This window comes from Mya arenaria, chromosome 10 (assembly GCF_026914265.1).
Source record: "Mya arenaria isolate MELC-2E11 chromosome 10, ASM2691426v1".
NCBI classification, from domain to species: Eukaryota; Metazoa; Mollusca; class Bivalvia; order Myida; family Myidae; genus Mya; species Mya arenaria.
Genome location: NC_069131.1, coordinates 47,319,703 through 47,337,608, shown reverse-complemented (window position 1 = coordinate 47,337,608; position 17,906 = coordinate 47,319,703). Strand labels below are relative to the sequence as shown.

At 34.3% G+C, this 17,906-nt stretch overlaps 1 protein-coding gene and 1 pseudogene across 5 annotated transcripts; one reads left to right on the top strand and one right to left on the bottom strand.

Annotated features, from left to right (window-relative positions):
- Positions 1-415: 415 nt before the first annotated feature.
- On the bottom strand, positions 416-12,110 carry LOC128206906 (uncharacterized). Of its 5 annotated transcripts, none has more exons than XM_052909642.1 (6): positions 12,027-12,110; positions 10,930-11,042; positions 10,520-10,654; positions 8,271-8,381; positions 6,632-6,948; positions 416-3,843 (listed from the first exon to the last, which is right to left on the bottom strand). In XM_052909642.1, exons 3-6 carry the CDS (start codon positions 10,634-10,636, stop codon positions 2,148-2,150), a joined length of 2,241 nt encoding a protein of 746 aa, XP_052765602.1. In that variant the 5' UTR covers positions 10,637-10,654; positions 10,930-11,042; positions 12,027-12,110; the 3' UTR covers positions 416-2,147. The 5 variants fall into 5 exon arrangements, with proteins under 5 accessions (XP_052765602.1, XP_052765603.1, XP_052765604.1 ...); XM_052909643.1 differs by having other exon boundaries at positions 10,520-10,772; positions 10,945-11,042; XM_052909644.1 differs by having other exon boundaries at positions 10,945-11,042.
- Positions 12,111-13,613: 1,503 nt separating this feature from the next.
- LOC128204754 (uncharacterized) lies at positions 13,614-14,575 on the top strand (annotated as a pseudogene).
- The last annotated feature ends 3,331 nt before the right edge of the window (positions 14,576-17,906 follow it).

Here is a 17,906-nt window from a genome sequence, read left to right as displayed (position 1 = left end):
ACTCAGTTAAGGAGTGTTCAAGGGGAGACAACTCAAAATGCAGGGCAGCATTATGGTTCTTGGGTACTGCACTTCCTCTTGTTGCCATCTATCTGCATTTTATGTTTCATTTCAAATTCTTCCAAGATATGGCTTGAACTAGCACCAAATTAAAAAACATATCAGGTAAAGGAGAGATAATTAAAGTCATATGTTCGGCGGGGTAATGGTCCTCTCATCGCCTTATATCTATATTCTAAGTTCCATCAAAATCCTTTTAGTCCTTTTTTAGATATGGCCTGGACAAGCACCGATTACAAACAAATGGTTAAGGGAAGATCACTGTGTGAAAACCTGGTTAGAAAACACACCCAACAAAGATGAACTAACACAACCACTTATTTCCAAGACATTGACTCAGACAGCATAGTTCATTAAACATTTAATAATCATGCCATCAATTAAAACAGTTTAATAATCACAATTTTACAACATAACTAACACAACACTACATACCACGTTATTGGACATTTCACTTATATGTCGTTTCAATGAATGTCTAAGGCATGCCAATATACACACTTACTGTGATAAACAAAGTTGTAAAAAGAAATGTTTTTGGTCAGGTAAAACAACAATGTATACATGTATGGATGACTTCATGTTATGAATAAATGAACAATAATCGTGCTTCAATACTGAAAGAAGGAAGAGTTACAGAAGAAAAATGTTACAATATTATAAATTCTGAACAATATAACTTTACTCAAACTTTATCATTCTTCAAAATTCTAACTTTGAGTATGGCATGCTATAAACCTACAGGAACATTTGCTTGATATGTTCCTTGTTCCAAAGAATCATGTTTTTCTGGTCAAACCAGAGTTTTCCTGGTAGAATTATCAGCTCCGGGTCATGTCACCCTCATGCTTGACAGATTGGGAATCTCTGGTACGATTTTCTAGTCCCAGTATATGGTTTGCACTCATTGAATGTTTATTTTGGGGGTCCCATGTATGCAGTTAAGTTCAAAATTGTCCCTGGCTCAAAAATTGAATCAGGGACTAATGTTTACTGAGTATGAAAAATCTCAGCAAAACTTAATCAATGGGAAGTTGTTAAAGGAAATAATATCTAGAGACTTTGACTAAGGAATGTTTACACATTCTTAATATTTCATGAAAACAACATGTTTAGGTTATTGACTTTAGTTATCTCAATATAATAAAAAAGTATAAAAAAACCCAAGACAAACTCAAAGTTACTGAAAAAGGAAATAATACTAATAAATTTGTCTAACCAATTCTTAACTTTTTAAACTTCTTTGAAGTTCTGACTCATAATTTAATTGGATTTTCATTTATATTTTCATCGATTTTGAGTAAAAAATTTATGGAGATTACCTCATAATTTCAAATAATAATTTCATGGGTTATAAAAACTATCAAGTATACAAGTCCCTTCAACAATAATCCAAATACAATATTTTTGGTCATAGCTGAACAAGAACTGCAATATGTGAAAACAATTACATTCAATATGCTGCTAGAACACTTAATATTAACTACCTTGTAGTGAATGTTTTACTATATACTAACTGTCTAAAAATAATGGCTTATATTCATCATTTAACTGTAGCATACTTACAAAGAGGTAATACAAAGATATCAGAATGTAGAACAATAACATTCATTTGTATTTACAAATAATTATTAATGAAAAAAGCACAATTAAATGCTTAATAAATCATTTTAACATGTATACATATACAAGGGGGCCAACTTATTAACAAGTGTATCATACTATAAATTGTTCGAATCCTTTAGTCTTGGTTGTAATGAGGTATGTTTTGAACCAATTAATTTGGCTTGAACTTTTACTTATGGCTTATCTAAACATACAAGTTAGAATCTTAATTCTATTCCTCTCCCTCTCTTATTATTCAATCAAAATTTGTGATCCTAAAATATTTATTTGTTTTAACAATGATTTTAAAAAGATGCCCCCATTGTGTCAGCAACTATTTAATTATCAATATTTGTAAATAAATATTATAAATAAAACCATAAAAGTGAACTTTAATCTCTATGCAAAGACGTTGTCAATAGATTGCAAGTTTACATTTAACAGTTTTCACAAATATCCAAGTTATCATAAAGCAACATTTCCTAACTTTCTTCCATTTCCTCTCCTTTAAAATCCTGTGTGTTAACATGTTTATTTACAGAATTGATTGTATCTAAATCAGGTTTAAAATTACAAACTGTGTTTTCAATTTGAATCTCTTGCTCCTCACCAACATTTTCTTGATCTTCCACAGGAACAAAATGTTCACCTGATTGGACCAGATTCTCATCTGTATCACCCAAATGCTCCACTTTTGGCTGATCAAGCATCAACTGACCATGAGTTTCTAAATCAGACTCACTAGAGGCTTGAAGAATTTCACATGACTGCTCATTTTGGGCAATCTCAATATGGATTATATTTTCAGATCCAACCAAGGGAGCATCACTGTTCACTTCTATGACTTCCATTTCAGCCACCCCAACTTTAGAATCGTCCATAGCAGTACCTGGTAGCTCACCAATTTCATCATCTTCATGAAGCATAGGGGTCATCGTGATGCTATCTTCAGATGGGTTAGAATGCACATGAGATTCATCCACATTTGTGACAACAGGTAAAATATCGGAAATCATGCCTGCTTGATCATTGAATACACTAGACAAGTGTCCAGAGTGGGACAGAAGATTTTGAGAATCCAATGAGGAGGACAGCACAGTTCCGTTTGATGGGTCAACATTTTGAATCAGAATAGTGTAACCCTGATCTGTCTCAAAACTTGAGCTGGACTGTGAATTTATATACTCAAGTAGTTCTTGCTCAGAGTTGATATTAAGAACGCCTTGCCAAGGGGCATCAGACACAATCGGAGTTGTAGAAGAAATACTTGTCCCTCCTATATCACCAACTGCACCTTTCTCATCAATAGCTTGAGCATGCTGGATTTCAACCACTTCTGGCCTCTGGAATGCTCCTTGAACAACATTTTCCGTTCCACTTGTCACTGATGATTCTATACTGAGGTTTGGAATACTGGTTATTTTAATATTTTGTAGATTGTTCGCAAACTGCACAGGGTTTGATGCTGAATATTTAGAAATTGCCTGAATGCAGCCATTGTTTACTTGGTTCAGCTGAACCATGGACAAAGGAATGACTAGCGCGTTTGGGACTTGTAGTAACGTTACAGGCTCGGGTTTGGCCGGGGGCATTGTTAAGAATTGGACAGCATTGGCCGTCTTCATAACATTTTTCACCATGTTCTGCACAACTGTTGGCTGTTTTAATTGCTCTAAGATTACATCAGAACTACTTGTCACACCAAATGTTGTTTTCTTCACACCTGTACTGGCATTACCAGTTTTTAAAATATTAGCCTGTCTTCTTACAAATGTGTTCTTGGACGCAACCTTTTTACCTGTTAAAACAGTTTTAGGAGTAACGCTTTTTACAACAGAAGTCTGACCACTTTTATCATTCGTTTCTTTATCACCAACTTTTCCATCTAACCTTTGGCTAGTTTTCAGCACTTCTTCTCTTGTCATCGGTTTAGTGTCCATCTGAAGATACACCATTTTTCCATTGACTTTTAAAAGCTGATTCCCTTTGCCAATGTCGGTGGAGTCCCCACTAGGTTTCACTGACTCTGACAGGGCTGACACAGGAATTTCACTAAGTTCTGTCAGTGTTGGCTCCATATCCTTATCAATTGTATCGAAGTTCTGCTTGATAAAGATGTAGCCATTTTTCTCCATCGTCTTATTATTGCTTTTGATAAAATCTTTTAAATCTTGCTCACTGAAAAGAGATAAATGAATGAATGAAAGGTTAAACTGTTACCGGTATTCAAAGGTTTGGTTGCCTTGTAATTATGGCCATTAAAAGAAATTAAAATGATTCAAATTGTGAACTTTCCTACATTCACTCATTTTGATCTAATTAAGCAGTCATTGAAATAATACATGTACATAACAAGAGCTGTCACAGAGACAGGGCGCTCGACTATTCCGCCGCTTTTCAGTGTGATGATTGAAAAGTTTTGGCGAAACATGCATGGATCACTGTTAGATTAGATTTCAATGCAATACATGATGTACTGAGATATAAACATAAATGTGGTAACCGTACATGCAAAATTGTAACCAGAATTTTTAAGTGTAATAATAAAGGGCCATTATTTGCAAAATACAGTTATCTAACTTGGTTATTCAATTAGGTTGGGTGGTTGAATACCATAATTTACAATGATTGTATAAAGTCTCAATGCAATACATCAAGTAGTTGCTGAGATATTATCCTATGTGTGCTAACATGCAAGACCTCCACCAGAATTTCTAAGTCGCATAATAAAGGGGCAAAAATTATATAATATGAAAGATAGAGTTATCTTACTTGATAAAATAAGAAGGTTAAATGATTGGGAGCCTGTGTGTAAAGTTTCAATGCAATACATGATGTACTCGCTGAGGTATTGACTTAAAAGTGGTTACATGCAAAACCTTAACCAAAATTTCTATGTCTAATCAAAAAGGGGTAATTATATGAATTAAATGCAAAAAAGAGTTATCTTACTTGGTTATTTAAGTAGATTGGATGGTTGAGTACCATTTTATAAAGTCTTAATGCAATACATCCCGTAATTGCTGAGATATTAACCTATGTGTGCTTACATGCAAAACCTTAACCAGAATTTCTAAGTCAAATAATAAAGGGCAATTATTTGCATTAAATGCAAACAAGAGTTATCTCACTTGGTTAATTAAGTAGGTTGGATGTTTGAGTACCATTGTATCGAGTCTCAATGCAATACTTCAAGTAGTTGCTGAGATATTAACCTATGTGTGCTTGCACGCAAAACCTTAACCAGAATTTCTAAGCCAAATAATAAAGCCTATTGTTTGCATTAAATGCAAACTACAGTTATCCAACATGGTTAATTAAGTAGGTTGGATGATTGAGTACCATTGTGTAAAGTCTCAATGCAATACCTCAAGTTGTTGATGAGATATTAACCTATGTGTGCTTGCACGCAAAACCTTAGGCTTAACCAGATTTTCAAAGTCGAATAATAAAGGGCAATTATTTGCATTAAATGCAAACTAGAGTTATCTAACTTGGTTAATTAAGTAGGTTGGATGGTTGAGTACCATTGTATCAAGTCTCAATACAATACTTCAAGTAGTTGCTGAGATATTAACCTATGTGTGCTTGCACGCAAAACCTTAACCAGAATTTCTAAGCCAAATAATAAAGCCTATTGTTTGCATTAAATGCAAACTACAGTTATCCAACATGGTTAATTAAGTAGGTTGGATGATTGAGTACCATTGTGTAAAGTCTCAATGCAATACCTCAAGTAGTTGCTTAGATATTAACCTATGTGTGCTTGCACACAAAACCTTAACCAGGGGGTGACGCTGACCCCGACGCTTGGGTGAGTAGTATAGCTCTCGTTATTCTTCGAATCGTCGAGCTAAAAATGTATCAAACTTCAGTATTAAGAGCACAATGTAAATTTACAATTAATAGATAATTATTTGTTTATTTTTAATGCAATTTAACATTCAAATCTTCTGACATTTAATTTAATGATCAAAACAAAAAAGCGTACCATTTGTGAGCAGTTGAAAAAATATTAGCCTTAATAAATGGGGTATTTAATTTATTGCTCTGTTGGCACATATTCCCAACTAAAAAGCGCATAAATATCCTGAAACACCTTTGGAGTGCATGTCATGCCCCGTACAAAAACTAAGAATGAAAACAGAATCCAGTGTGAAGGCAATTAGACCTAAAAAAAATTTTTTTTTTTAATTTAGTGTTATGAAGTTTTAACCCTTTAAAGCATTATACAGAAGATAACTTTAACACCATATTCTAATGATGACGATAATGTTCTTATGAAGCCTATTAAAAAAATAATATAAATAAAAAGCCTACCTACTCTACCTATTTTCCAGTAGGATGCAACCCTAACCAAACAATTTTTTTTTGGCCTTTCTCAAAATAGAGGGAAACAAGGGATATGGTTCCTGCAAGGTACTTTTCCTTAATATGATGTTTTTCACTATTTGAATATGAAGGTTTAAGTCAAAAACCTCAAACAGAAAGCCAAAAATGCTTGGGATACACACACACGCACACGCACACGCACACACACACACACACACACACGCACACACACACACATATATACCCACATACACGAATACTATTTCTATATCACCATTGTCATTCGGCAGGGGATTAAAATCCTTTTTATGATAAAGTTTGTAAATTTAAGTGTGACACCATCAACAGTGCCAGTGGACATGCCTCGCGCTAATAAAATAAAGAAACAAATAAGAATAGATATAATAATAATAAAAAAATAATAAAATTTAAGTTATATTTTAATTTCATTTATCATTTTAATTATAATTCATCTCTGAAAGTTGATATTGTTCACTTGTTTTCTGTGCCACTGGCTTCAATACACCTTTCTGCCCCCATTTGATGAAGTTCAAATAAAAGATATATTACTGAAACAAACATACATCAACCATCTAATAATGAACTTACTCTCTGGATAATTCATATTCATTACCTGTATTTCTTATCCATTAATTCGGCTTTAAGGGCAGATTTTCCACTCTTCTGCCCAAGCAGAACCTTAGTACTTGATTCTGCCTTCGAGCTAGATTCTGTTGCTTCATCATCAGTAGAACTCGTCGCCATTTCATGTTTTAATATCGGTGGCTGGACAACATATTTGGTCTTTTTTACAACTTTAATGTCCCGCGTTTTCCCATCTTCTCCATACAAACTAAGGGCTATATCACGGTGGATTTCCGTGGCATGTTTCATAAGATATCGACGCTGGGCGAACGCTTTTTGGCAAATGGAGCAATGAAACAATTTTTCCTGAAAAAAAAAAAAATCATAGGTTATTCATATTGAGGCCTCAGCCCTGGACAGTCGCAACACCATCTAATAATAGATTGAGTTCCAACTGTTTGGGAATCTATACACAATAAAGTTCAAGATAAATATACAAACTGAATATACATGTAGGTCTTGGCCAATATCTTCATAGCAACTAAGTAAAACAAGTATTACCATAATTGAATGTGAAAACTCATCTGTACAAGAGGCATAACTCAATAATTATTAAACTAAAAAACATATATGCACCAAACTTTCTTTGAAAATATTGATCCATTTTTGATTGATGGCAAAAATTAAAATTATAGCACTACCACGTCTTGACTGAGGCCAACAACCAGGCTATAATGTTATCCTACAAAACAGACAAGCTTAAAGTTGAAGAGTTTCTAACTGTCGGGCCATCCAGTTACCAGCTGCACATGCTTCACAGGTTTGTCCCTGGCAACAGGTATTCTATATTTGAATATCTTAAAGCATTTCTAATGGTAAAAGCTTTGCATGCCGATGTCTACAACACAAAGGCTATCACAATACCTGGAATCTCTTTCATCTAGATGAAGAAGCTAAAAAGACATCTCATTTACAAGTGGTGGTGACAGGGGGTAGTCAAGATTTTCCAAAACTAAATAACCTTTTATCTTTAAACATTTAAGGAAGTATTGATACATTCATGGACTCTTATTGGTATGTCATCATAAACTGATTTTCATATCTTTTGTTAAACAAGCCTTTATATCATAAGTATAACTTTGATTTACATTTTCAAGTTACATAATTAAAAATATTAACTAAAGCTTTCAAAGTTGTGATGAATACCCCCTGTTGACTCCCGAGTACAGGACTTGTTAAATGTCAAACATGTATGTTGTTGAATTAAAAAGTGAAATGTGAAAGAAAGGCAGGTGCACAACAGTCCATCCTAACCATCATCCCTTAAAAGTTTCATGAATGTAATGGCAATACTTTGGGGCTACATATGTCACAAGCTTTTTCGGACCATTTTAAGTCGAAGGCTAAAGTGAATGGTGACATAAATGACAGGTGGACAACAGCCCATGCTGACCAACATATCTTTGAAGATTCATGTGTGAAGGTGCAATACTTTTGGAGATACATAGTACATAACACAAAATATTTTCAGGATGCTACATGTACCTGACGAGACGTGACAAAGGCAACCCCTATATAGTCCCAAGATAGTTTATCTTTATATTTAAATACAGGTGTAATGTTCACAAATCTTTAATGAACTAAACATCTTATGCTAAAGATGCTTTACTATACTTTCCACAGATTACCTTAGTTGTGTGTATTTTGGCGTGCTGCCGCAGGTTGGACTTGTCCGCAAACGCCTTCTCACAAAACGGACATTTATACGGCCTCTCGCCAGTATGGACTCTCTGATGATTCTGTGAAAGATACATGTAGATCTTAATTGTTCAATTATCAAAAAAATAATTTAGCTAGTATAAATCATTCTTATTTTATTTCTCTGAAAATAAAAGTTGATTACTTCATTGATCAAAAGTTTCTTCAGGTATCTTTGAGACATTTAAAAAAACATCAGCTCTTATTAAACTGTCATTGGAACACTGCAACAGCTAAACCAAATCCTTTCATTATTACTTTCATATAGAAAGCAAAAGACTGGCTGTGTAAAATTTAAATAACAAGCAAATTGTATTAAAATTAAGAATGTTAGACCCTAACTGTTTAAGCAAAGGAGTCCCTTGGGCTACATGTACCTCAGGGCTTTTTCACCTTCTTTGCTAGGGGCCGAAATGAGGCTACTTCACAATTGGGAAAACTGGCATTTTTTCCCAATTTCCAGATATTTTTTTCACAATTCCCAGATATTTTTCCAAAAAAGGAAGATCTTACTTGAAAAATTTACAATAAAAATTTATTCTGTTTGAGCAAATTATTCTTTTTATCTTTTAAGCTTACATAAGAAGAATGCTGTATAATTTAAACATTATTCGAGGACCAATTAGTCCATATTTTGTTATCAATTCTTTCCCTCGATTTAGAATCAACTCTATGAAGATTAAAACTAATCTCTCTTGTCATTGTGTCATGTTAAAGAAGCGAAGTCAAAGACATGATTTCTCCCCCAATAAGATCTGCATGTGTATCAATTGGAAGTCCATACATTTTAGACCTTTCAAGCTTGACCCTGTGGAGTGTCAATGTACACATTTCATATTAAAAAGGTCATAATTGAAAAAACCCAGCTAGAAGTAGACTCACATGTAATATATGAGCCTGTTTTTTGTAACATGAGTTCCAAGGTTCATATGGAAACCTTGACCCGTGTTTAAAAAGTGTCTTCAATCCTCATATGTGGAATTTTCCATTTTGAGACATTTACACATTTAAATTTCCCAATTTGCAGAATTTCACGCGTTTAAATTTCCCAAAATGAAAAGGCTAGGCCTCTTCACAATTTTTGGTGAAAAAGCCCTGTACCTATAGTAAAAACTAGCCCGACCTACTGGCCAACTGTTTTGTATGAAACAAACATTGTTTGAAGAAATATTTGGTAAAGTGTCACCCAAGGCACAATTTCAGTCAATTTATATTGAAATCAAGCAATAATTTTCCTAGTGGAAGATATATATAAAGGTTTCCATTTAGGGAAATAGTGGAAACTAGCCCAGCCCCCTGGCAGCCATGGTTTTTTCAAAACCCAACATGGCTTGAAGGAATATGTTAAAGCGGCTGTAATCTGTATGATGAAATAGCAAAAAAAATTTTTTGTCAAAAACTGACATGAACTTGGTATCGATTACAATGCATTGAAACTTACTAACTGAAGTACCACATGGTTTACAATTGATTTATTTTCGCAGTTTTTTCGTATTTTTCCATTAAAAAAGATTACTAGGTATGTCTACCTAGTAGAATTCATTCCTTATGCTTGATTGGCTAGTCGATGTTATCACGTGATATTACCAAGTTAGATATACATATATATTAAACATTCCAACCTTTAGAGTTAGCCTCATAGCACAGTGGATACAACACTGGACTGCAATTTTGGCGACACCGGTTCGAACCCAGTCTTCGACTCGATTTTCTTTTTACATTTTGTTATTATTTTTACAATTATGATATCAAAAAGTAAAACATTTTATTAAATAATTATCCTGAGATTTGTAACAGAAAAACACACACTTTTTTGGTGCCAATCTGGTGTACAGAGTAGATTTTTAAAAATGAAAAAAGGATTGAAGGAAAACCGTCACAGATACATATACTTATGTAGTGATTATGCAAATCGCTGCAAAATTGGAAATCCAGATAATTCAGAATGTACATCTTAAGAGATCTTTGCGTAATTAAGCCAGTTAGATTGTGTACTTTTTTCAGATTGAAAAAGCACTGTTCTGGCTTCTGTTCTCAGATATGGACCTCAAAATAATCTTGATCAGCTTAAATAGGTGTCTATATAATCAAACTAAATATATTATATATATATATATATATATATATATATATATATATATATATATATATTAGTAAAAACTTCAACTAAAAATCCTACCTTAAGAAGCCATGACCTGGTAAAGCCTTTATCACACTCCTGACATCGCAGGTACGTCGGACCCTTGATGGTTCGTACCATAGACACCTTTATTCCAGAATCAGGCTCCATTCTCATCCAGTTTGCCAGGATGTACTAATTATTAAGACACTCTGATATGAAGTTATGTTCTAATGCATGCCTTAATTTCACTCCTTAAAGTTTTAAACTAACATCTTTCTCAAGAAAGAAGTGTGAAACAGCTGAATAATACCTTAAAAGAATGGTACATATACATAAACGTTATCATTTAGACACTCTCAGGAACACGTATACAAAATGTCTTCATATAGTGACTAATTTAAATATTAACACTCGTATTTTTTAATTTATAATAATTCTCTAATAATAATTCAACTACTGCTCTTCACCAATAGTTTCCCTACATGGACTTGTTAGACAGATGGACACTGATACGTGAACTGTTGTAACCCCATCATGATATGGTCACTTTTCTCCTCGTTGATGGATAATGTTAATCTGCCTGAAAAATAAAAATGAAATTTTTGAAAACAGAACTATCCTTAAACAGTGCTAGCACAATATTGTGGAAGTACAATTTTGACAGTGTCAACTTTGGCAGTTCACAAACCAAGTAATTCTATTATAAAATCTATTTCATAACCAAAGATAGGGAGTTGAAATTTACAAAAAATATACCTTAAAGTGAGAAAGTTTTCCTAGCACAGATTTGGAAATCAGACTGAGGACAGCAAAGTTAGTTATTACCCTGAACACTGTCAATAGGTATATTCTTCCAATCATGAAAGAGGACATATGAATGATATTTCACTAAATAAGTAACTCTTTGAGCTGTCAAATAACAAAACTATCGCTTTCCTTTGCCTGTTTATAAAATTTAAATTTGAACGGATCTATCAAGATAGTGTAGTGCATGTGGGTAAGCAGTCCATTTAGCTAAAGTATGAGTGCCTTGCTTGTGTTTGGTGGTTCAGGGTTGAGCCCACAACCAGCGCATATCTCATCCAGGTTTCCTTTACTGGTGTCAGAAATACAAATGCAACAGTGCTGGATCAGCCTTAAGGTTTCGTAGGGGCAGGGATGTTGTTTGTTTGTGTAACAACCAAGCTGCCCGGCTACCTCAGTATGTTAGATTGCAGTGATAGTTCAAGCTCCTATCGCCTTTTTGTTTTACAGGGCACTTTTTTTTTTAAGTTTTAAATTATGTTAATAATTTAAAACCCTACAACAGGTAAAGCAAATAATTGTTAAAAAAATGTGCTAATATTCAGAACTGTAAAAAGTTGCGCTTTCAGAAAAGCCTTGGCAGAAGGCGAATTAGCGGGAGCATTCGTTTTGATCTGTCAAAACTTGCCCCACCCACCATTTTCACACTGGCCTGTCAAATGCGTTGACAAACACAACTTACAAGTCATAAAATAAAGAGGCTCTGTTAATTGTTTTACCTTACTCAAATTATTTTAAATGGATTAGACAATGTACGTACATATTTCAACTAAAATTAGCACAGCGTTCGATATTTTTCGCTTGGTTGACCTAAAAAAATACAAATGGCAAAATTGTATCTAAGGGAGTTCAGTCATTTATAATTTGAGATGTTTAAACCTCGGCAATCCGCGGTTGAATGTATTCAAAGTTTTTCTTTATTCTGTAATATTTTTTAATAAAATTTGGAGTGAACATATTTTTTGGAATAACTCTACTGGCACTATAGATATGTTTCAAAGTACAAACTGATTCAACGAAAAGGAGATTTTGAGAGTATGTATTAAATCTAGCTATATACTGTAACGCCGCTACTGGTTGAGAAGCAGTTTCCGACAGTTTTTTAACGTTTTTATTGAATTATTTATACGTGTTTAAATATCTACTGAAAGTGTTCACATTTTATATAACTACAGCTCAAGTTGCTATTGTCGATATATTTCTAACATGTGTGACGTCACATATAGTGTATCTAATAGGGGCGCAAAGTGGGTACTTACGTTGTTCTGATTAGCTTGTGATGAGAAGCAGTTTCCGACAGTTTGAATGCGGGGCATATTTGAGGTGCCTGTTGTGTGTTTTTATTATCCGTTTATTTAATAAACTAAATATAAGACTGTAATAAGAGAAATGTTATTTAATTTTTCAGCATTTACAAAAAATTTAAACCTTAAAATTTACGACATTCAATTCATACTCGAAATCAGGCAGAGACTGAATATCAATGATTTTTATATTCATTTCTGATGGAAACTTGTGTTTGTATACATTTAAGTGAATGTGGATGCGAAACAAGCATGACACCAGTGTTCACAAATATGTGCACAATGATCATCGTTTGTATAAGTCAATTAAGGAAAACCTTGTAGCTATTCATAGATATGCAAATTAGGTTCACACGCATGCGCAATACGCTGCGCGTGCAGATCCCCCACGTGCAAGTTTGTGTACAAAATGAAAAATAAACATTAAACATTAAATAATAATAAAGTTTCTTACGTGTCTCGGTAAGAATTTCAACTTTTGATTGCCTAGTTACCATATAGCTGAATATCAGTACATTCTTTATGAAGATCTAAGGAAGGTACGCGAAAAAGCGATTTGTCGGAAACTGCTTTCCGTCGGAAACTGCTTCTCAACCAGTACAGTTATGCCCAGGTAAGAAAAACACGACCCTAGTCTAACTTTTTTCATTCTCTACCAATTCAATACATTTTGGTATCGTTGTACAGAAGAAACAACCAGCTTTCAGATTTTTTGTTTTGCTTTTAATTTCATAAAAATATGTTTATATTGTCTTAAAGTCTTCGTTGAAAACAGCATAGGCTCTTACTTGTTTAATTCTTTTTCATTTTTATAAATTTTGTTAGATCTATTATTGTAAAGAAGAAACAACCAGCTTTAGAAAATAATGGTTTTTGATCTCTAAAGTAATAAATTATGCTAATATTGCCTTAAAGTCATCTTTGCAATTCGGACCTTGAATTAATGATTTACATTTTATTCTAGCCAATTGTTAACGCCACAATAAGTTTTATATAAACATCCTCATAATTGATATTTTTTTTTGTATTTTAAGGTAAAAGCGATGGCCAGAAAACAGGTGTTTGAGACGGCGAACGTGTTAGTGCGGTACATAACTGACAAACACCAGCGCCCAGAGCAGCCCGAGGCAGCCAGATTGAAGCCTTACACAAGATGTGCAACAAAGCGAGGAATTGTCTACGTCCACATGGTCCTGATTGTCCCGATTTCGAGGTGTGTACTTATTTCATTTTATTCTAGATCAAACATACAGATGTCCCGATTGCGAGGTTTGTACTTATATTGGTAATTAAACTATATAATAATAATTCTATTTTTCAGATCGATATGGACTTCCTCGCTGGGCTCGGAGAGGATTTCTACAGAGTAACGGCCCCGGCTAGTGATAGGCGTCACGTCGTTTTCGCCACCAAGAAACAACTAGACCTACTCCAACAATCAAAGACGTGGTCCATTGACGGGACCTTCGAAGTTATACGTCAGCCGTTCAAGCAGCGCCTGTCTGTCAACTCGTTCGTAAAGTCAGACGACGTCATGAAGCAGCTACCCATGTGCTTCGTGCTGATGACAGGAAAGTAAAAAAAGGAATACAAAAAGGTGTGTAAATATATTACATGAAATTTCTAAGTATTTGGTTCTCACAGAAATCTAAGTATATGCCACCATTAGTCCACACTGTACCTTTGTCTACATGCAGAAACAAATCCTAAAAAAATATAATAATATCTCGTATTGAAGGTGTTCCAGGCTATCGTCCGTCTCCTACCGTCGACCCAGGTCCAGACGTTTGTGACTGACTTTGAGGCCGGTATCTGGCAGGGGCTAAGAAATGTCTTCGATGATCCAGACATACGGGGTTGTGCCTTCCACTTCGACCAGGCCAAAGGACGGACGAATGGTCACCTTCATTCGATATGTCGACACGATGTTAATTCACAGCGAGATGTTGCCAGTGGCTTCATGGTCCGTGTACGGCCACTCAATTCGTACCAACAACGTTGTTGAGGGATGGCACGCCCGACTGAATCGCCGTGTAAAGAAAGGAGACCTCCCGTTTAACTGCTGGTGATAGGCACGAGAAATCCCAATCCTGTGCAAGCTTGTAAAGGAGCGGAACCTGTGCCGCTACCTGCGACAATAGCTTCATTTTTGACACATGGCAGACTGATGAAGCTTTGGGCAGAGTATTCAGCAAACGAAATTTCAAATAGCAGTCTTCTGAAGGCATGTGCGAGACTTTATGGCCCAGTGTGAATACAAATGTTGACATTGTTTGATGTACTTTGCATTGTTATTGTTGTTGTACATTCGTGTATCATGTGTATATTTATATATTCTTGCTCGATTGCTTTGGGAAATAAACTTTTTCTGTAAATATTGTTTGTATTTTCTTTAATCTGTTCTAACATACGATCATTTAAATTTTGTTAATAATGGAATGACTTTGCTATAGACTTATTTACTGTGGGTACAGTAAGGAATGTTTTGTACCGTCGTAGTACTGGTTTTGCCGTATAAAACCCCACATTTATCAAAAATGTTTTACATTGTCTAACCATACATGTGGCCTTTTCTTACGAAAATTCTTTGCAAATAGTCTTATACAAAATCTAAGATAGTTATAATTAATGTGAGTCAATTTCAACCAGAGTCCTATAATCTGTTTTTTAAACCCCAAACTTCATAGCCATATAACAAAATGGGTGCAACGGTATTATCAATTGACAGTCAAAGGGTAAATCTAGATTTTTACTATAACATATACACTGAATAAAGCTTTTCTAGCTTGACTAATAACATGCTTTTAGGCGATTACAAATTTTACATTCTTTGAAAAAAACAACACCTAAATGATTAAATGTTCACTCATCTTGGTCTATCACTTAATACTTATACATGATGTACATTTGTACCTTTATTTTATCTATAATAATATCTGAATTCCATAATTTGCTATAATTAATACAATTCTCCGTCGACTTGATAAAATCGTTCTCAGTATTTGCAAATATAACCGTATCAAAAAGAACAACTAGTTTGAGATACACTTACAGGATTATAAGTAGCCATATTTACTCTTGGATTGTTTTTAATCAACATATAAAGCTCTAAGTCATTAATGAAAAGAGAAAACAAAACCGGTGATAAATTTTCACTCAAGTTTAAAGTTTATTGGCAATCGACATGATTTGCCTTTCTTATTAGCAAGAGAACATACAGTATAAAGTGATAATACACATATACAAACACACAAACGCATACGCACAAACACATACGCACGCACGCCACACACACACACACACACACACACGCGCGCGCGCACGTAGATACGCACACACACACGCACTCACACACGCACACACGCACACACACACACACACACACACACATACAAATTATGATCATGTACAGTATAAATAATCCTAACATTTATTTGTCAGTACACTGAATGAAGTCATACATTACAATAAACATACACAATGTATCTTAATTAACAGAATATCACTACACAACCAATTTCTTTAAGAAGTAGCTAAACAATTAACATCTCTTCAAACTCAATTCTATGCTATTATTTCATGCATACCGGTGAAAGAGTGAAAAATATTAGTGATCGATAACTTGATCATTTCACTCTGGCTCGAGTGAAATGATAACCCTTGCTCCTTCCACTCTGTACAGACAACTCGGGACTATTTTTTTCATTTTTTAGAAGAATTGCTTCCCTTGACTTTAAAAAAATACATGTATGTCACAAGTACATGTTTGTTGTCGTCTGTAGTGCAGTAATATATACACATTGACCGAATCGTATTGAATTGTCAAAATCAAATTATGCAATAGTTTTAATAAAACAAATATTTTTGCGATTGATTATAACTATTAAAAAGAACAAGCTTACCTATTTATGTATGGAACATACTGTTACAATTAACCCGATTGGTAGGTATCGGTTGAATATTTACTTGGCCACATGTGCTAGTAATAGAGTTAAAAGATCATTTCTTCCTACAAACTCTAACCGCGTACATGTATGCACAAGCATTTTGAATTTGACCAATTTCCAGTTTACATTCATCAGTTCAACAATTCATTTTTTTTAAACTTTCAAAGTCTGCGCTGCATCCCTCTCAAAAGAATCTTCCGGCACATCCTCGACATTTCCTCTGGGGTCTTCGTCAACACACGGGAACGTGACATTCAACTTTAATAGATATGAAACTAATTTTTTGTCTCAACAACAAAAACATCCGTCGGCTGCACTGAGCTTGAATTCACCCCGAAAAAAATACCGCAAGATCCAGAGTCTGAGAGCGACAGTGACTTATAATATATACACTACGAAAAACACTAAACACAGACTTCCGTTGCTTTTACGAATACACACGTATAAGTCCATCATTGTTGATTTAAATTGAAATTGTTTTTTTTCTTTGAACGTACAAAAATGTCACATGCTCAAGTTATTCGTTTGATTAAGTCGACTTTACTATCCTCATTAAAGAGAAGCTGTATAACACGCACTTTGTCAATTATTAATATTCTAGAAAATGAAAGGATAATTAAATTTTGTATTACATACTGAAGCATTGTTGCTGTTGTTGATTTTCGTTCAGATGTCTTGTGATCGGCAACGGCAGGTAGCATTATACATATATCTGCCTAGTTAAAGCCCAACTCCCTAGGTTTGATTATGTATTTGTTTAGACATAAATAACTGATTGAATTAGGCCGTTTGAGCGCTTCTTACTTATAGAACATATATGTTCAATCACCCATGACAATAAACATAACCGTTCAAATGTTGACAACCTTCGTCTAAATGTCGAATTATTAATTTTGTTTATATACAGTAACCATGGCCTCCTCATATCTGTCTTGCATGGCGCAACAGAATGTGTCCATCAATGAAACCCAGAGAATTCGAGTTCAAATTCTGTTGCCAGCGAATTATATTTTATTCATATTAATAATTATAACACCAATTTTACTTGCTAACGTATTTCCTTTATTTTGTTTTAGATTTTATATTTGATGATATTAAAACAAACTGCATCTTATATTCAAATGGGCCTTTAAACTGGGAATGTTTGAGTGGGTGTAAATAAGTTCCTGTTTGTTGGGGTTTTCTTGGTTGACCCCGCGGTTTCCCTTTGAACATGATCGGAACTAAAGTTCGGCGTATTATATAACTATACTATGATATCATATATTCAACTATGTGCTTCAATGGATAAGGGTAAGAATACTAGGGTAGTAAGACCTTAATGGGCATTATTTCTTGTCAAAGCTAAATATTATTTCATCATTCTAGCTATTCTATATTTTTATCTGT